Genomic DNA, 19,952 nt, shown 5'->3' with positions numbered 1-19,952 from the left:
GTATAGTTAGATACATAAAACATTACTAGTTCAAGTATGAACTCCTTGCTCTGTTTATTCTTTAAATTAATTTATGTCAATTAGGTGTATATTATCCGTCGTATACGCTATATAAACATGTTGATCAACATAATATAAATAAATGCAAAAGCACGATGCTGAGGTAGAATGCAGAAGTGAATATTAAGCAACGCAGTACGTTTGTAGGTAATGGTCCCAGACTGTCACTAGTAGTCAAGTTCCGAAATATAAATCCAGTAAATTTAAAATGATAAAGTTTACACGCCAACATTTAGGTTGGTCGTCATATAATCTCCCATGTTTAGGGAATGACATGTAGAAGGAAGGTGATTAATCCGTAGAAGACTCAGTTCAAGAACGAGCCATTGAATAAAAGCATGCCTAATAATCAAGCGATATCTTAGGCTTCTTCGGGCCTCCAGCCAAGATTGGAGTCGACTGTCTCGAAAATTTGGAATTGAAGTTTGCAGGGGTATTGGCTTTGCCCGATAAGTTGACCGGACTCACGCTATTGGACCTCATTGAATCATCTACGGCCAAGCTTTTGTTTTTGAGAGTGCTCTTCTTGTGCTTGGACAAGTTCATGATGTTCGATTTCAGCTTTACTTCATTATCAAAATCCCAAAGTGTTTTTTTCCATTGCAGAAGAGTGTTATGGAGCTCAAAGAGCTTGAGCAAGGCCTTTTTATTAGACTCAGAAGACTTTGCCGGAGGAGCAATTTTAAGTTTTCTATAGAGTGTCTCATACTCTTTATACTTGAACTTGAACTTAACTGCAAGGCTATTGTAATATTCCAAACGCTTAGCAGCAGAAGAAGCTGAAGATGGGGGAGGTGGAAGACTCTCGCTCGATTTGATACGAATTCCACGCGAGTTGATATTAGAACCTGGATTATTGGATACGGAGAGAGTAGTATTGTTGGTGTCATCCTCAATTTCCTCTGACGAAGGGGAAGTATAAGGTTCAGTCTTAAGACGCTTTGAATGCTTATCGTCGTCTGACGACGAAGAAGATGAGGAAACCGAAAGTTTTCTTTTAGATGCTGAAGATGTGCTATTAGTTTGGGTATTATTGGAGGGCATAGGTGATGCTCTCTTCTGTGGAGAACCATTATTAGTAGTGTTAATTGCTGGCGAGCTGACGGTCGTTAAAGTTCCACTTCTCTTCGAGCTTGAACTGCCATTGCTAGCACTAGCAGAGACATCGTCTCCATTGAGTTTCAAATTAGGCATCTTTGGCAGGTCTGTCTGAGATTTGCGGAAGGCAGAATTTCCTCCCTTTTTACTACTTATCAAGAAACCACCTCCAAGGCTCGTATTCTTCTTGCCTTCATCTTCATCACTTGGATCATTATTTTCACAGATCTTTCTCCGCAATGGATGTGTGTCCGAATATCCCAAACGAGTTAAAGCGTGATGAATGTTCTCGATGATGAGGCTGCGTTCGTATGTACTAAAATGGTTCCAACTCCAGGGCTTGAGCTCTTTATACGCTCTATCTTTGAGGATATGCCTAGGCACCATTTCATCATCGTTGAAGCCGAGTGGGAACTTATCGTCACTTGTGAAGGAGTCATTGGCATTGTAGATCTGGGTGAAATCGGCTAGAAGTCTGGTAAAAGTTGGAGTATGCTGAGGGGTTAAATTGAGAGTCTTGATTAACTTGGTTTCCGTTATAGGACCTAGCGCTACTAGGTTAAGGAATTTGGATGTGAATGATGCTGTTGTATCGTTAGCCGATACGGCGTATGCTGCTATGTTGTGAGGCTGTCTACGAGTATTTTGGGACTCGGAGGGTGCCTTGGTTGTTACTATAGAGGGGACCAGAGACGACGAAATTCTTGATTTCGGCTCGTCAGTGCTTGGAACGCTGCGGCTGACTTCCTTGATCTTTCGGGAGTCTGTTATAACGTTCAATTTCGTTGCTAGCCGGCCACCGTACTGAGCAACGGTCGGTTCACTGTCTTTACCAGGGGAACTGGCGGAATATATGTCCACGTTTAAGGTTTCCGGGATTTTTAGGCATGGAAACACCAAATCGTCCGAAATCTTGATCGACTGCTAGTGTTAGTATGACATTCAACTTGTGAAAACGGTATAACTGCTGAATTTCGGGCCCTCCAAAATGCTTGGTACCATCGGAGGTCTTCTCACCAGAAATTCGTGCTACCAAAAAAATCATTACTTACATAGTTACCGTCTTTGACGATAAGCTTCGGAGACTCGCCCGAAAGACGGGACTTGAGATGTGAGATGATGGTGGTGTTGAGCTTGATGGCAATTGCCACCGGTTGGGACGGGTCTTGGGCCCCAGTGCCTATGGACGGGCATAGTTGTAGTATGGTTGTATGCGACATATGACTGACCCACAAGTGATAATCGTTTACTATGGAGTTTAGGGCACACTTAGAGGCCAGAGAAGACAGGGAAGAAGGGGACTTTTGCGATTCGTTGCAAGCGGAGGTTGTTGTGGGGGCTCTTGCGAGATGCTTCGACTGTTTTGATACTAGCAGTCGCTATAGAATGGGTAACTTATTATGGTATGAATAAAAGAAAGTGTAGTAGTTGGCGGGTAAAAAATAGTCACAAATCAGCTTATTAACCATGGACCCGTTAACTATGAGGAGAAATAGTAGGGCGGTGGGGATATCAGGTGGTTGTCGGTCACGTGACTGGATTTTTGGGGAGTGGATTTTGGGTTTGGGGACGGGGCTAGAGGGGTGGGAAAAGTGCCGATGGGATGGTGCTTGGCGTACGGGGTTGGGGTTACTGTGAAGTAGCGATGAAGGTGGTAGAAGAACAGAAAAAGTGGAAGATAAATAGCAATAAAACAAGACAAGAACCTGAACAAAAATAAAAACAGAAACGACAAAAACGAACAAACGAAGAAACGGCAAAATAAAACTGTACTGCTGGAAATGGATAAGTGGGTGAGTGGTTGGGTGGTGAGTGGAGGTGGAGGTGAAAGATTGAAGGTGTAGGTGAAGGGTGCCGGTGGTGTTAATCTCTGACTGATTTCTCCTCTGGCTGAAAAAAAAAAAAAATAAGGAAGTAAATAGAAGACCCGATGGTACTACCTACTAACTGATGATATTGCTGCTGGTGGTGATATTGCTGCAGCTACTGCTACTTCTACTGCTACTACTTCTTCGTCTTCTGCCGCTGCTACTTCTGCCGCTGCTGCTGTTGCTAACACAACCCTGCCTTTTTTTATCTCAATAGTCAGGTTTTTCACTGTCTACTCAGCCAATGTATAAGTAAACTCCACTACTCACCTCGCTCTCAGTAACTCAAATGTGTGGCAGAAACTATGGAGAGTGTGACTTCCCTGCCAGTAATTTTCTCACGCTGTTACGAAAATCATTCTACTCTTACTTATTTTAATATTATTATGAGGATTATTATTATTTCATTTTTTATTTTTATTTTTATTTTGATAGGGCCCGTATGCACTAATGGAGTTCCATCACCCAACTGTCCCGAAACATTGAAACCCAGTAGTTGGCCGATAGAAGATGGCAAAAACTGGTGTATCTGGGATCCAAATCGTGCCCATACGGAACCCGAGGAACGAATCGCCCAAAATACTTGGTTTTAGGTTTCTTCTTGGGACACGGTTTGTCTCCCATGGTCTTGGGCCGCTCGGAATGCCCAGAATGCGAAGGGCATAGACGAAAATTCCCCTCTGAACCATCCAGAAGCCCCCCGAAAATCGCAATCCACTCCCTCATATCTCCCTCCTTTGTGTATGTTATGTATCCCTCCCAATACTCCGCGAAACCCACTCTCTCCTCCCCTTCTCTTCCGCCGTTGTCGTATTATACCGTGTCTCGCCAGGCCTGCTACGAATGCGGCAATTACCAAGATACAGCAAATCACACACAATAACTAAAAATAAACTACTGCGTGTGTGCAGGCAGATATGTACATTGCAGCGAAGAGAACAAGTAGTAAAGTGGTGGAGTTAGATTGGGGTGGATAGCGGCAGCGGTTAGATGGCTCACTCGATGTTCCAACAGCACAGCTCATGGGCAATTGCCCTGACTGAAAATCTCATAATGTACTCAATTGGTTCATAAAACAAACTACCTGTCTGTCAAGAGCATCACCGTTCATGTTTCGGATACTGATCTGATCTCACCGTTGGAAATTTCCGCACCTGCATTCAATTAGTTGGGTAACTCCTCTTTTTTCTCCACTATTACCTTGCAACCACTGGGAGTGCACACGACTGCCGTAACTATAGAAGCATAAGGAGTGGCCGATTAGACGTAGTTGTATGGATAATCCATGACAAAAGCATACAACCATGGATATTTGGCAATAACAAACTTCAGTTCTTAAAAGGACCTCATTACACTACCATTCGGGCTACCGTTTACGTAGTGAGCCGCCTGTTTGTTTCATTTCAGCCCTAACAGGAAAAAGTAAATGAGAATACACGACTTTAGAGGCAGGAACAGGCGAAAGGGAAAAAGAAAGGTCAATGGCATTAGGCAAATAGGGAAGCAGGCGTGTATACAGCCAAGAATATGGTGATTCTGTACTGTTAAATGAAACTATGTAGCAGAGCAAATGACCGTGCTAAAAGTCGGCGTAGGTCTAAAGATCCAGAAATGCGGCTGGAATGGGCTTATATAATTGGTTTGGGAACAATTTCATACCAGAGATGGTCTTGCTAGTGAAGATCGTAAGGATGAGATCCCAGATTATTTGGACCTGTATATATTGCTTTCATGTCAAAGAATATGGATGATCGGTTTATTGTCTGTATATTACGTCATCATACGACACATATGTTGCACGTGACTTCTTGGATAGGTTCCCCAAACCTTAGCAACCTTGTTTTTTCCTTTTTACCGAAATCTACGGAAAACAGAGTATAGATACGGTTACCTCTAGTAGCAAGTTCCAAAACAGCAGATAAACAGAGAATTCAACAATTTTCTGTTTTAAGAACACAGCCAGCCGACATTGCAGCCAAAACCACACAGAGAAATAATATGGCAAAACGCAACTAACCAACTAACCAGAAAGCACACACACAATCAAGTGCTTTATTTCTCTCGTTATGAAGTCATGTCATACTCCATCCCTGGGCCCCTCATTCTGTCACTCTTTCTCCATTCATTTCACCTCTCCAATCTCTTTCCGATTTGATAGCCTACCATTTAGTTACTACTCCTATCTCTGCTGAAGTACATCTCGGGAAAAATCATCTGAATGTCCTGTATATGTCTCTACCTTGACCTGTTGAGCCGCACCGTTCCATCCACCATCGTACCTGTAAGTGTAATTCCCTCATGTTCTCACATATTTTCCCCTATTGTTCTCCCTCGCCTCCCGATTCTCTCTCCCTGTGAGCATCAGCGCCACCACGAACCACCCACTGACTACCAGCACTGGTCCACTAATTCCTTTGTCTTGGCCAAGCTAATTTTCTCCCATACCGAGCCAAAAAAAAAACTGGTGCACACCCACACTAAACCCTCGTACCCGTTACCCGCCCCATCAACATCTAACTAAACATTTTACAGTCAAGTGTTTACCGCCAATTAACTACCGTTGATGATTAATTATCATCTAACATTTCTCCGTTAAATATAGAATAAGTGAATTTGAGTCATTGATTCGACATATTTACGGCCACCGCGAGATTTGCCTAGTTTTTTTCGTTAGTTGCTGCTTCGTTTTGTCTACTGTATATCAATCATCTGGTGTGACCTTATCAGTGCTGTAAAAAAAAAGTTAATCATCGCCTTTTGATTTTAAAGAATAGTTGTGTATAACAATCATTCTATTAACCAATCGCAAGAAACTCTCACCCATTGAATTGAAAAAGTCATGTTGAAGTGGGTCCAATCAGGTCTTTCTGCCGTCGCTGGTACCGCTGAGCCAGAGTATGGTAAAGAAGCCATTCAACCAGTCACTGAGGCCATTGTCAAAGGCGAAGTTCCAGTCTCAAGAGAAACCACCATCGAAGACTTCCATTGGCTGGAACTCGGTTCCACCACCGTCGAAACTCAAACTTTCTACTTCACCGATTTGAAGAATGGGTTTGCTGGTTTTGCTCAAGTCATCCATTCTAGTATCATGGGTGTTCACACCACTGCCCAATTCACTTTCCGTTTGTTTCACTGGGATGAGAACAAGACCACCGATAACATCTGGACATCTACGAAGTTGATTGATTTCAGAACAGAAGGTGCTAACTTTTATGCCCAAAACTTATCCATTGAATTGGACAAGGAGAACACAACTTACAAATTGAAGTCTAGTGTGACCGAGGAATCAGTTGTGGAATTGACTGTAACAAGATTGGTTCCAGGTGTGATCTTTGGTAAGAACGGAACAACTAACTACGGTGAGGACAGGGAAAACCCATGGGGCTCAATGAGACATTTGTTCTGGCCAAGATGTACCGTTGTAGGTACCGTGACCACACCAAAACAAACTTTTGACATCAGCGGTTACACTATGTTTGTCATGGCACTCCAAGGTATGAAACCTCACCATGCAGCCAAGTCATGGAACTTCATTAACTTCCATTCTCCTAACTACTCGGCTCTTCAAATGGAATTCACCACTCCTGTCTCCTACGGATGTACTAAGGTTAACGTTGGTGTTATCTCCAGCAATGACAAAATATTGCATACTTCCGTCAACAATGTAGTTGTGCATGAAGACCTTAAAGAAGATGAAACCGTTGGCTGGTTTGTTCCTCAATCTATTATCTTCAAGTACCTTGAAGATAAGAAGGAAGAAGAGCCAAAGGACGACGACAAAGTTGTTGGATCTGTAAGCGGTAAGTTGACCACGTTAGTAGAAAGAGTTGACGTAATGGCTGAAATCCCACAAATGATCAAGACCATCGTCAACAATGTTGCCGGTGCCAAGCCTTACATTTACCAATACTGTAACGACTTTGAGATAGAAATCGACGGCAAGAAGGAAAGTGGTGTTGGTTTCAGTGAAGTTACCTTTATTTCTGAGTAATTATAAGGGCCAAGTTCACAATGCATCACACGTGTGCCAGTCGTCGCCGTATCACTATACATTAATCATAAAGTTACTACTACATTTTGGGTCGGTGTCTACTTATTATGCTCTCCTTATTGTCTCGGTCTTTGGATCTACTACTTAATAATTCTAATACATCTTACGATAATGCTCTATACAGTTAATCTTCTCTATTTATAAACTGCAAAATAATACTAATATTAAATAATCATGTAGCCTCTGAGAGAAGTATTAAGAAATGAAACGTCGAAACCTTGTTGAGGAAACTATTGACTTCGAAGGAAGGATTCTTCTGGGCTCACCCAAACAACTGATGTAAACGAGACGTTTACGTCCAGAAAATGGTTTGCAATCATCTAGTTTATATGTTAAATTACATGATTAGCAAGTCTCTTAACCAATTTATGGGAACATATTTGCAGCTTCTAGTCGAATCTTGCGCCCAAGACTTGACCTGACAGTGGAAACGATAATGATTCAAGAAAATATTTTAAAGAAAGAAATTCGTTCCAAATCATCCCCAGATTTCTTTCTGCCTTATTTAACTTCTAAATCTCTATCTTCTCTTTCCAGCACTGCTTGGCATTTTGATCTTCTATTCAAGGTCAAATAAACCCATAAAACTTCCATCTTAAATGGTTCCAGATTTGTTCCTGCATTTCTATTTGTGGCTGTGAAAAAGATAATCAGCATTTATTGCAGCCAAATTTGTATTTGTGTTTTTGCTAATTTCTTCCTTGAAACGTCTGTAGTCTGAATTGAAAAGTGCATGGTGTGTGGCTATTAGATTTATGTGCTATCATTTAGTTCCATTATTTATCCAATTCTCATAGAACCAATTTCCCTTGAAGAATATGGCCAATAAGTTGACGGTTTTCTTGACTCCAAGTCAAATTGAAACCTTGGATAACTTTATCCATGTCATCGAAGAAACCGTCTTTTCCCAGTATAGCACTGATCAAGTTTCCATTTTGAATTCTCTCCTTCCACCAAAGCTGGGTTCTGACGACCCTGACCCTCTTATCTGGCAATTCCACCAAGAATTTGAATTTCAGAAATATGAAGATCTAGTCATTCAATCACTAAGTATATTGCGTCTTGAAGGTGATCGGGAACTCGAATGTGAAAGAGTCGCTTTTAAATTCGATGAATCAGACAAGGTCGGAGTTCTTATTAGATATCGCTTTAAAGAATATTGTTTAATCTTCCCAGATTTGGCAGAATATCAAGTCCTCAACAGAGAGCGTATTTTGTTTGTTCGTGAATCAACTGATGATCATACTTCACCTTTGCCAGACCTTTCTTCAAGATTGAGATCTCTCTCCATTAACCTGGTTGCTCAGCTTAGACCCAAGCAATCCAATGACACTATCTGCTTTAACTCTATAGCTTGGAAAGCTTCTGAGAGAAAAATAAAAAAACACAAAAAGAAGAGGGACAATTCAAGGCTCCTTACTAGTCGTATAACCACTTCCTCATAGGGATGTTCCACACATTTAGAAAGCGAAATGACGAAATATTCTACGACAGAGTAGCTACTATTTGCAACGACTTCATTAGATTACTTCTGTTACTTAAAAATTAAAAATATTTTGCATCCTAATTCACACTAAATAACTATATAGAAGTAAACATTAAATATCATTATAAAGCTCCTACAAAGTAGTAAACCAATGCTGCGACACCAGCAATTCCAGTCCAGGTAGAGAATAAAGTAGATGGACCAGAAACCTTCACATCGCCAGTTCTTCCGAACCAAACTTTGTCGTTGTACTGACTTTGAGCTACATCCAACACAGCGTTCTTCTTGGCTGTAAATGGAGGGTATCTTGGTGCCAACAAGAAGTCGTTCCACAACTTCTGTTCCATAGTAGTTCTTTCATGTGTGAAGTGACGGAAGGAAAACCATCCATGGTATGCTCCTTGTCCGGAATTACCAATACCTCCAAATGGGGCATTGACTAATGCGACATGCATCAACACGTCGTTGACAATAGTACCACCAGATCTAACAGCCTTCAAGATAGTGTCGATTTGTGGGTTCTTGGTACGAGAGGTAGGACCACTTGTGAAAATATACTGAGCCAAAGGTGTGTCGTGGCGACTTTGCAATTTACTCAAAGATTCTGACAAGTTGGTGTATGTTAAGATAGGCAAAACAGGACCAAAGATTTCACCACTCATGGTTGAATCGTCCCAGTCGACATTGTCGATAACCGTTGGTTCAATGAATCTGGATTCAGCATCAGACTTTCCTCCAAAAACGATCTTACCCTTAGTAGTCTTGATAATATTGGTAATATTGGCAAAAGCACGGTCGTGAATCACATGGGTTAAATCCTTGTTGTCTTTGTTGAGTTCAGGGTAGAATTCCTCTCCCAAGACCTTAACAATTGCATTGACGAACTTGGCTTTCTTGTCTTCAGGTACCAAGACATAGTCTACGGCAACACAAGTTTGACCGGCATTAGTGAATCTACCCCAGGCAATTCTTCTAGCAGCAACTTGTAAGTCCTTATCGGTGACATCGTCCAAGATGAAAGCAGGGGACTTACCACCCAACTCTAAGATAACCGGGGTCAAGGTCTCAGCTGCCTTCTTAGCAATAATGGTACCAACAGTGTTGTTACCAGTGTACATGATTTTGTCGTACTTCTGGTCCAAGGCAGCAGTAGTCTCTGGGATACCACCATTAATGGCGAAGAAGATATCCTCATCAAGGGCTTCTGTCAAAAGTTCAGTGAACAATTGAGAAAAGTGTGGGGTCAATTCAGAAGGCTTGAATACTACGGCATTACCGGCTGCAATGGCACCAATAATAGCAGAAAGAGAAAGGAAGAATGGGTAGTTGAAAGGTGAAATGATCAACACGACACCCAATGGGATTCTCTCAATGAAAACTGGTTGTGACTTTAATGTGAGTGGTAAGTCGGTGACAGGTTCTGGCTTGACCCATTTGTGCAAGCTGGCCATGGTGTGGACCAATTCGGCCAATCCACCAGAGATTTCCAAATTCTTTGTCTCAGCTGGAACTCTGTGGAAATCCTTGAGCAAGGCCTCGCAAATAGGATCAATATTATCCTTGATCTTGAAGTAAACGTTTCTCAACTGGTTCAATCTGTACTGAACAGAGTGAGACTTTTGCTTCTGATGGAATGCATCATGAAGACGCTTGACTCCGACCGGAATATCCTTTAAAGCAGTGTGCTGTAACACAGGCACGGCAGTAGCGGCGCTGTCTACCTTGGTGAACGATTCAACCGATGAAACGGAGTCCTTGAGTGGGGCTGGAGGTGGGGCCATGGTGATTTTGCAATTGCACTATAACTACTACTAACTGATAAGACGTTAAGACACTGCCAGTAACTACAAAAACTTTTTGTGGGGGTGCACTTTGAAATTCACGATCTGCTCGCCTATTTATATTTTCCTCCTTTACTGTTATATCACCTCACTCGCTTCCTACGTGTACCTTACAATTTATTGTAGATGTTGGTTACCTCCATTGACATCTGAAAATTGGAGAAATGAATAAAGTTATACTGGAGTGTATATGGATATGTCCGGCCAATTCCATATGAAAATTGGCCGTCGTGGACGGGATTACCAGTTTGAATTTTTTACCGACGGCACTTGGCTTAGTAAGACGGGCTCTTAGTAAGGTTACCCCACTGTTAACTCCTCCGGTGAGACTTGTCGGTTGTCACATTGGAGACGCTAGGTGGTGACAGGAGAAGTGGCAGGAGAGCTGTCACCAGAGCTGACAGAGGTGGCGAAAAATGTGGAGGGGCGGTGGAATGGTTAGTTTTGGTTAGGTCCAGAATCATCGAGGTAGGGGGTTAGAGTCCTTGGCATGGGTCTTTTTTTCCTCTGAAATCATCCTACTGGTGCCTGGAGACTGGTCTCCTTTAGTTTGGCATTTTCACAAGACAGGCATCAGCGAGTTAATGCGAAAATAGGAGCAACTCAGAACGGGAAAAGATCTACTATCCCCTTGTACCTGGAAGCTTTTACGATTACAACTCGAAAAATGGATGAAAAGGGTATCACTATTCACCGAGTTAGTTCTGTGGAATTGAGTAACATACCGGCCGGTCTTCTCGCCCGTAAGCAGTAATGATAAAGGACCTTTCATAGATGGGTATATTGGAGGGGTTTTCCCCACTTAACGCATCGGAATTGTTCCTTTGCCTGCATGGGGCGCGGTCTAAGAAAGACGGTTGCAACACGAACTGGATGGGGTTTGGTAATAATTCTCCATAAGGATCCATTAGAGATGTGTAGCCTCGTAATTAGGTAATGGTGGAATGTGTCAATTGTCACCGTTACGTAGAATTGGTGAACTTTGCCACCATTTCTTGTGTATTTTTTACCGTTGAACTCTAACGAACTTCTTGAATGCATTTCCATTATGTGAAGAACATAATGCATTTTGTGTCACGTGATTTGACTCTCTTAGTGTAGCTGGGAGTCCTTTCAGATTCACAGCTAAATATTTTTATGACGTCTGACGAAATAAATTGCAGCCAATTATGGATAATTGCCATTAGTTTGGTCCAGGAATCTACCATGTCTCATTGGAACCTAATGTTTGACTTTTTCTGGTTTATATGGAGCTCATTAATGTTCCATTCTAGGAACTCTCTGTTGTAGCTACAAGAAAATCGTTATTGCGTTACTACTACTTGATATTAAACCTTGTGGCTAATAAGGTAAAGAAGTTACGAATTGTTAGGTAAATCGAACACGAAACCTTACACTTATACCACTCATTCGATCCATTCAATCCACGGATGATAGTTCTCTAGCATGGTTAGCTACTTCGAACACAAAACACAGATTCCAAGCTATTGAAGGTTTACAGTAAATATAGAGCTCTGGGCAGGTTTCCCTTGACGGCTATGGTTGGAGTTGGAATCACAGTTATAACATCAATGTAGTCAATAGATGGGCCACCCCACCTCCTTCCAAATCACGGAGTATTCCGTGGCTTTGCACGTGCCTTTGCACGTGACTTAGTCGACTCAACTCTAAGTATAATAACCAGCTTCACACAATCCAGAACTTTCTTCCACCTCCAAATGACCAGGCTCGTACTCTGCAACATCCATACCTACCGGAGCGGTTATTATACCTACCAAACTCTGTAATCTCTAAAGTCGCTCCGGTTCATTAATGGGGCTCGTAACATTTGGTTTGATATCAGTTATCGCACTAGCATTAATCCAAGTATCCGGATAGCCTACCGCTTCCCACAATAGAGTGGATACATATATATATATTATAGATATTATATAAATATAAATAAATATATATATACGTATATATACAACTACATACAATTCTGTCATACAATTCTGCCATACAATTCCATCTTCCACTGAAGTTACTATACATCTCCCTATCCACCATCCACTACATTCCCTCCACACTACACTCCCTCCCACTACACTCCGTCACGTGCCATATGACGTAGACCCACATAATACTAAATCAGTTGATTTTCTATCGGTTACCAAAAACTGCATTTAGTCTCTGTTCTCTTTACAACAGGTACGGTTGTCTTATCAGTTGCCCCATCGGATCAGTATTTAGAATCAAGCAGTTTGTGTTTGTACTTGAGCAGTCAGTTCGTGGACGCCAGCAGAGTTGTCGTTGACGATTTAAACCTGCCAATTGCCACAGTCACAGAAGTTGTATTCCCTATTCCCATTGAGACCACCTGGCCCTGCTTAGAAATGGCCGAGTCAGCTCCAGAGGCGCCAAAGGCTGCCGAAACTACCCCGGATGAGCCTGAAAACGGCTCAGGAACATTGCCAGCGCCCGTTTCTACTCCTCCTCCAGTTTCACAAACAACTGCCCAGTCACAACAGCCATATTCATTACCCCAGATTCAGTCATCCCCACAGATTTCCCCCAAAAGACCCACAGTTGACTCTTCACTCGCTCCAAAGGGAACAGCAGGAGTTCTACATTCACCAATTCCACATAAGGTCCTTGCACAAGTAGTACATCCCTTAAATGCCTCGGATACACCAACGTCGCTGCGGTCCGTGAGTAATATTGCCTCCAATAGAAAAATAGCACCGGACAGTCATACACCAAGTAATCCCATCATCGGCACAGTTAATGCTTCCACAGCGGCAGCAGGAGGAAGTACCGTATTTTCTTCCACCGCCAGACCTCGAAAAGCTTCAGTGGGTCCCTCATTGGTAGTGAAACAAGACACCACTCTAAAGTCATGTTTATCCCCACCATCTGATTCCATGTCGGACCATCATGCGGAGAACCCACGAGAAAGTATTTCCCTCCTGGATAACCACCATCATCCATCTTTCTTGATAAAATCTGATAATATCAGCCCGAATAAGCACGGGTTGTTAAGTTTGAACCAAACAGGAACTGCTACTCCTGTTAATGATGAAGAACATGCACACTCACATATTAATTTCACTCCTATTGTTAATGGTGCTTCCGGAAGCGCTCTATCTGTGCCAGTATCACCACCACGACACACTTCGAAATCTCCTCCTGGATCTGGACCAGTCTCGAGAATGAACTCGTTGCGCTATTCGGAACAAGATGAAAAGAAGTTAATTGAGTCTTTGAGGATCTCCAATAACAGCTCTTTGGCTTCCGACGATAATAGACTGAAGTCCAAGACAACAGAGCCATTGGCGAAGGAAGGAGTATCAGATCAGGAGGATTCCTCTGAGGGAACAAAGAGAGACAAATTGCACCTTTTGATCGGTATAACGGGATGCATATCTATTCACAAAAACATCTTTCTTATAATTGACAAATTATTTGAATTATACACTCATGACAAATTGGAAATTCAAGTAGTATTGACGAAATCCGCTGAGTGGTTTCTTTCTGAGAAGTTGTACAAATTTGAAGAACTCCAGGTGAAAGTGTGGTTTAGTGATGATGATGTCAAGCACTTCCTCACCAGTCCATACCACAAGAATGTTGCGCTTTACAATTCTCAAGCTTCAATGCATGTGAGACCAATGATTACCCAAAAGTTATTGAGTCAGTATAGTTTAGTTTACGATCTTCAAAGATGGACAGACGTCTTTTTAATCGCCCCTTTGTCGGCCAATACTATGGCTAAGTTGATAACAGGCCTTGCCGACGACTTGCTAAGCAACTTAGCTCATATATGGCCTGTTCCGCAGTTGGCTCTGCAACAACAGCAAGTACCCCCCGGAAAGACTGCCCCAGCTCCAAATTGCACCATCTTAACGAATAACTTGGTGTCTCCTAAACCTATAATTGCTGCATTGGCGTTAACAAATTCTATGTATTCCCATCCAATAACTAAGAAACAGTTGGTTATGTTACAGGAAAGCTACCCAAATATGAGTATTTTGAAGCCTGTCGAAAAGTGTGTGGATGTTGATGGAAATATATCCATGGGTGGCATGAGGTCTTGGAGAGAAGTGGTTGATTTCGTTTCTAAAAAGTTGGGGGAGCCACCGGAAGATGAAGACGAATATGACGACGATGATGACGATGAAGAAGAAGAAGAGGAAGAAGAGGATGAGGAAGAAAAAATCGTCAATGGCAAAGATGCAGAGGAAAAAGATGAAGAAATAGTAAAGGGTAAAGAGGATTATGAACTGCCTTCTTTGCAAAAGAGCGTAAATTCTACAAAGAAGGAGCAGGAACCAACAACAACAAAAGTGAAATATCTTCCTACCGTTGAACCCAAGCCGAAGATTGGAGAAGAAAAGCTAGAGGTACATGAGGATGTTGGGTTGCAGCCTATCATCAGCAATGCAGAGGAAAAGAAGATGTTGGCAAATGGATCCAGCACTGATCTTCACCGCCATAGAAGAAATACGATTTCTCGGAGAGAATTACAAGAGCACGAGAAATTGGCTACACAGAATGCCATTTTGAATTCATGTATTGGAGTTGTAGCTTCACCAGTACCTTCACATTTTAATTGATTGTGAAGAATCTAGACCAGATGCTGCTCAGAGAGTACACGATCGAACCAACTTTCAATTCCGCCATATCATTATTAATTTATTTATTCAGTTCCAAGAGATTGTAACGTAGGCTCGTTACAGCAAGACCAAGAATTTGGGAGTCCCCATAGCGTTCAATTATCTTTATTTATTACTTTTTGGGTATAGCACATTTGTTTGTAGCCAGAAATACAGAAAGTTTAGTGTGTATGATTATAATTATAAGAGTTATTAGTGTATAAAGAAGGAAATGTGTAGAGCATGAAAATTAAGTATTGGTTGTATGACTACTTTCTATGACTTGATATAAACTGAGAATCTGATTGAAGCTGAAGCCCTTTTACTACTTAATTTTTGAGTAATCCCATCATTTTTGAATATTCCCTTCATTTTTGAATATTCTCTTCAATATGATATATTCTCTTCATTTTAGAGTATTCTCTTCATTCACATAATAAACCAATTAAAATCAAGAGAATTTACTGACGTCATGCATGAGGGACCTCTGACAGTATTCCACTACCAATTACTCAAGGCTATACATATAACTCTCTAAATACCTATAAAGAAACCAGCTTATTCCTTCCTTCCTTCCTTCCTTCCTTCCTTCCTTCCTTCCTTCCTTCCTTCCTTCCTTGCTTCTTTCCTTCCTTCCTTCCTTACCTATACAATGCACTTCCTTCCTTCCTCACGATTCCTATCCACCCCTAAACTCCTTAAAGCCCCACCGTCTCTTCACTCCTTCCAGCCCACATTTCGCAGTCATTGTCGCTCATCACCCGATTAGGAGTTTTTGTGGGGAGACCGTAGAAAGTGAAAAATCTCATTTCTCAAGACTTCCATTTGAAGAACGTTGTCTGTTCATTGGTAGAAGTCGTTTCTTCTTTGTTATTTATAGGTACTGGTAAAAGTGAGTAGTTACTGGTACGATAAGAAGACGATATTAGTAATAGTTTTGCTGTGTGTTGCTAATTGTTTAAATTGCTGAGCCGTATTATTGTTATCTGGTTGGGTATTTTGCTATTGCTAGGTTCTATTGTAGTTCTATATTAGTCTGTAGAATCGGTTTAAAATTGAAACATTATATCTGGAATTGAATTGATTTCAGGTATTAGAGTACATTAATTTGGGGAAATTAAAAATGAAATTGTTCGAATTCGACCCAGAGTCGTTCTCCAAAGAGAAGTTCGTGGTAGGTGGTATCAACACGTACGTCTACAATTCGTCTGTATTGCAAGACTACGTCAGTAGCTTCAACAACAAGACAAAAGTTAACGAAATCCCCATTTACGTCCACTATTTGGTCCACCACAGACAGGGTGATTACACTTACACGGAAGCCACGGCCTACAATGTTTTGAAACAATTCTATGCTAAGAAGGAAAAGGTTGATATCCCGTTGATCTGTGTGACTTTTGACAACAGAAACCATGGAGAAAGGCTTGTGGATACCAAGAGTAACTCATCTTGGAAGTCTGGTAACGATACTCATGCTGTTGACATGATCTCCAGCATTGAAGGTAACATCGCAGACTTGAAGTTGATCATGGAATTCTTGCCCTCATACTTGAATTTAGACTACTACGTGTCAGAAGATCTCAAGAAAGAGTATATCACAGATATTAGGTTTAGAAACATTCTTAGTGGTTATTCCTTGGGTGGACATACTATCATCAGATTTGCTAACAGATACCCTGATTTGGTAGAAATCATCAACCCAGTTGTTGGTTGTAATGACATGAGTTCCTTGTTGATCAACCGTTTGAACAAGCGAAAAGAGGACTCTAACGATTTCTACAAGAAATACTTCTACTTCCATTATAAGGAACTCGAATTTGATGACGATCAGAAGAAGAAGTATTACCCTGAGTCATTCCACAAGCTCGTCAGCAGACAAGATCAAGAAATTTTTGAAAATTTCCCTATGACGAAGATTAAAATGTTTGCTGCTTATGGAGCAGATGACCAACTTGTGCCTACTCTGTTATCTCGTGTTTGGGCTGAGCTCTACGACAACACCAATGAGGATACCGAGATATTTATTCAAGAGGGTGTTGGTCACGATTGTACTCCTGAGATGATAGAGAGATTTACCACCTGGTTAGCCAAGCAAATCTAAGCGAAGATTGGGTATTGTTAATGGGTTCGCCTAACGGTTTTTATGCCCTGAAAGTTCTATTGAAGTGCTGAGGATTATTGGGACATCAGTTGATTTGAGTTTTAGTGCTCTTAGTTTTCAAATTTTTCTATAGAGATACTTCTACAATAAGTCTATTATTATGGATCCAATGAAGTTTGTAGAACACACCAGAGAGTAAGCAAGAGGTAGGATAAGAAAGATGAAGTCTACGCAAAAGGCAGTAAACTATAAACATTTCCTCTCGCAAACTTAAACGGTAATGTCGGTTGTCAAAACTTGAACATTTTTACTTTCTTCTACAACTACTCCTTCTCTATGAACTCATATCATTCATATCAAGTATATCCTTCAATCAGATTGCAAAAACTTGACTATTGTCCTCCGTGCAGTATTGTCGTTAGTACTAGAACAGCAACTATACAAGATAGATAATGGTAGCATAGACGATTAGGAACTATCTTTAATTAGGCGGTATTACATTATATCGTAACATATTACTGACACTGTTGTAGCGATCAAGAAGCATCTAAAGATATGTATCATTAAAAAATAGAAAATCACAAATTACTCCTCCTTTAAAAATCTTTCCCTCTTTAACGACGATAACAAGCGTCATTTTGGCATATTTTAATAGTTAAATAAAACTGTGCATAGTTCCCCTTACTGTGTATGTTTTCTATGAATTTTGACGTAGCGCTTCCAGAAGCAAGTAATACTCCCAATTGTGTATCAACGGCACCAAAAGCTTATCTTATCTGAAAATTAAACTGATAGCCCCTTGACTTCTCTTATCTGTGGCTTTCTTGCTAGCAAACCCCCTTAGAATAGCAGAATAGCAAACATCCCCCTGGTTCTTTTGCTTGCATAGAAGTAAGAGCTTTCCTTCTCTCTTGTACTGTATATCCTTAAGCTACAGGCAAGTAACCCAACGCCCATTCTCTGGGGATTTCACCATGCCGTTTGTCGTAGGGCGTGATGAAGAAATTGGCATGAAGGAGCATATCAATACTGATAGTGTTCTGGTGAAATAGGCATCGAAACGAGGTGTGGGAAATTTTTGGCTGAATTGTTCATCAGATAAGGTCTTTAGTTTTGCCCATAGGCACCATATAAAGATGTCATAGTTCACTTTCTCACAGTCTTCATCTTTCCTCTCATATGCTATACAATGATAGGCTGTTCCTGTTTAGCATTATTCTTAGCTTTCTTATTGTAATTCTTCTCAGACACTTCGTCAAAGTCAGTCACATCCTCCTCTAGTATTAATAGCTTCACTATGTACTAAATTGACCGGAATTGTTTCAAGTCATCCGGCAAAAAATAACACTAATGCTCGGAAATGTATCAAACGGAATTCCAAAACGTTTAACCACCAAGTAGATGATACTATCACTGCGAAAGTTCATTCCATCAATTTACATATTCATGCCACCGTTATATGTTTCTGCTTTGTATTTTAAATGCAAACCGATGCCAGGTATGGTCCAGTTTCGACCAAGTACAATGGACTGGAACACCAAAACACATCCTTTTTGCAGCAATTTTTGATCTCATTCTTTTGCGAATACTACGACTCTTAGGTTAAGACGAAGAAAAGAGGGTAGTCTTACTCAGAATTATGATTTGCCTGATGGAGTAGATGTACTTCAAATCAGATCACCCAGTGACAGCGAAGTTGATACTTGCACATCAAAGTGAAAGCAACAAGCTGACGCATACAATTCCTCATACAATTCCAAGAGGGGAAAGAGGACTATGGACAAACTTATTAAATTGGTATAGAATTTTTCCATTCCATTGCAGCCCTTCAACTTAAGAAATGCCAAAAATAGAATAGTTTCAAGTATAAGAGGGAAGACTCTTTAGAATTCATTTTGTTGTCCCAATAGGCATGAATCACAAATATGCAATTGCGATCTCGGTGAACCAATCGAATTAAATTTTGCACCTAAAATGAACCAGAATCCTAGTGGTGATTAAAAAAATTTAACCTACTTTGATGTTCATTTCCAGTGTAGACTAGAATACATACTGGTAATTTGGGACATTGTATAAGAAGGACCCTTAATAGGTGCAAAAAAAAATAGACTCATTACGCCGGATTAATCCGAATTTTTCTCGAAGCTATAGAATGTCCTATAAATAGTCCTTTGAAGTCCATCTTTTCTTTCCAATTATACTTCAGAGTGCAGTAGCTATCTTGTATCATTTAAAGAATATTTCCGGAATGAGAGCTAGGCTTTTATCACTCATATTTCCTATCCTAATTATCTTCATTGTACTCATTAACAATGAAGTTAAACCCCATCATCATATGATCTTTACCTTCTTGATGCCGTCTTTATGCGCATTTAGATCGCACAATTATACTATTGATACTGTGAACATATTCAATTGAAGAACGTCGGATCTACACTTTCCCAGTATAGTAGCACCACAATTAAACGTGCCTATCCAGAATGGCTTGCATTCATAGAACAATTTGATATTGAAAAAATGGCTTGGAAATTAAATCGTAAGTCAACTCATATTTTAGGAATTTCATTTGTTGATGGATATTTCTGGGGTTGCATTTGAAGGATGGTACATTCATCCACCAGTATTAAAGATATAGCCAATGGTATTGTATTAAGATCAATTGAACTAAAATAGCTGCCGTTGGGTCTTTGCAATCATGATTGTTATTTATGTATTGATACCGACCCGTATAGGTTCATTCTAAATGCATTTCAGATGTCAGCATTTGGAATGGGCATGATCCCAGTTCTATAAGATGTAATCTTTGTAGACCA

General features: G+C 40.8%; 6 protein-coding genes across 6 annotated transcripts; 4 read left to right on the top strand and 2 right to left on the bottom strand. All coding sequences in view use genetic code 12, as the record gives it.

Annotated features, from left to right (window-relative positions):
- Positions 1-17: 17 nt before the first annotated feature.
- Positions 18-2,592, bottom strand: RJT20DRAFT_125259 (uncharacterized protein). The gene is made up of 2 exons (XM_064916440.1): positions 2,211-2,592; positions 18-2,079 (listed from the first exon to the last, which is right to left on the bottom strand). The coding sequence occupies exons 1-2, from the start codon at positions 2,376-2,378 to the stop codon at positions 403-405; spliced, it is 1,845 nt and encodes a 614-aa protein (XP_064775575.1). The 5' UTR covers positions 2,379-2,592; the 3' UTR covers positions 18-402.
- Positions 2,593-5,706: 3,114 nt separating this feature from the next.
- SVF1 (Svf1p) lies at positions 5,707-7,298 on the top strand. The gene has a single exon (XM_064919347.1). The coding sequence runs from the start codon at positions 5,866-5,868 to the stop codon at positions 7,015-7,017; it is 1,152 nt and encodes a 383-aa protein (XP_064775574.1). The 5' UTR covers positions 5,707-5,865; the 3' UTR covers positions 7,018-7,298.
- Positions 7,299-7,735: 437 nt separating this feature from the next.
- RJT20DRAFT_125254 (uncharacterized protein) lies at positions 7,736-8,609 on the top strand. The gene has a single exon (XM_064916439.1). It carries the CDS (start codon positions 7,896-7,898, stop codon positions 8,520-8,522), a length of 627 nt encoding a protein of 208 aa, XP_064775573.1. The 5' UTR covers positions 7,736-7,895; the 3' UTR covers positions 8,523-8,609.
- Positions 8,603-10,758, bottom strand: RJT20DRAFT_24105 (hexadecenal dehydrogenase). The gene has a single exon (XM_064919345.1). The coding sequence runs from the start codon at positions 10,342-10,344 to the stop codon at positions 8,686-8,688; it is 1,659 nt and encodes a 552-aa protein (XP_064775572.1). The 5' UTR covers positions 10,345-10,758; the 3' UTR covers positions 8,603-8,685.
- Positions 10,759-11,071: 313 nt separating this feature from the next.
- RJT20DRAFT_2065 (flavoprotein) lies at positions 11,072-14,999 on the top strand (the record flags this gene model as incomplete). The annotated part of the gene is made up of 2 exons (XM_064919265.1): positions 11,072-11,147; positions 12,574-14,999. 2 exons carry the CDS (start codon positions 11,072-11,074, stop codon positions 14,997-14,999), a joined length of 2,502 nt encoding a protein of 833 aa, XP_064775571.1.
- A 1,162-nt stretch (positions 15,000-16,161) lies between these two features.
- RJT20DRAFT_132969 (uncharacterized protein) lies at positions 16,162-17,139 on the top strand (the record flags this gene model as incomplete). Its single annotated transcript, XM_064918183.1, has 1 exon — positions 16,162-17,139. The coding sequence occupies one exon, from the start codon at positions 16,162-16,164 to the stop codon at positions 17,137-17,139; it is 978 nt and encodes a 325-aa protein (XP_064775570.1).
- Positions 17,140-19,952: the final 2,813 nt, after the last annotated feature.

The sequence above is a fragment of the Scheffersomyces xylosifermentans genome (genome assembly GCF_036884685.1).
Source record: "Scheffersomyces xylosifermentans strain CBS 12540 chromosome Unknown RJT20scaffold_2, whole genome shotgun sequence".
Lineage (NCBI taxonomy): Eukaryota > Fungi > Ascomycota > Pichiomycetes > Serinales > Debaryomycetaceae > Scheffersomyces > Scheffersomyces xylosifermentans.
The sequence above is the reverse complement of the archived record's forward strand: the minus strand, read 5'-3'. Positions and strand labels throughout refer to the sequence as shown.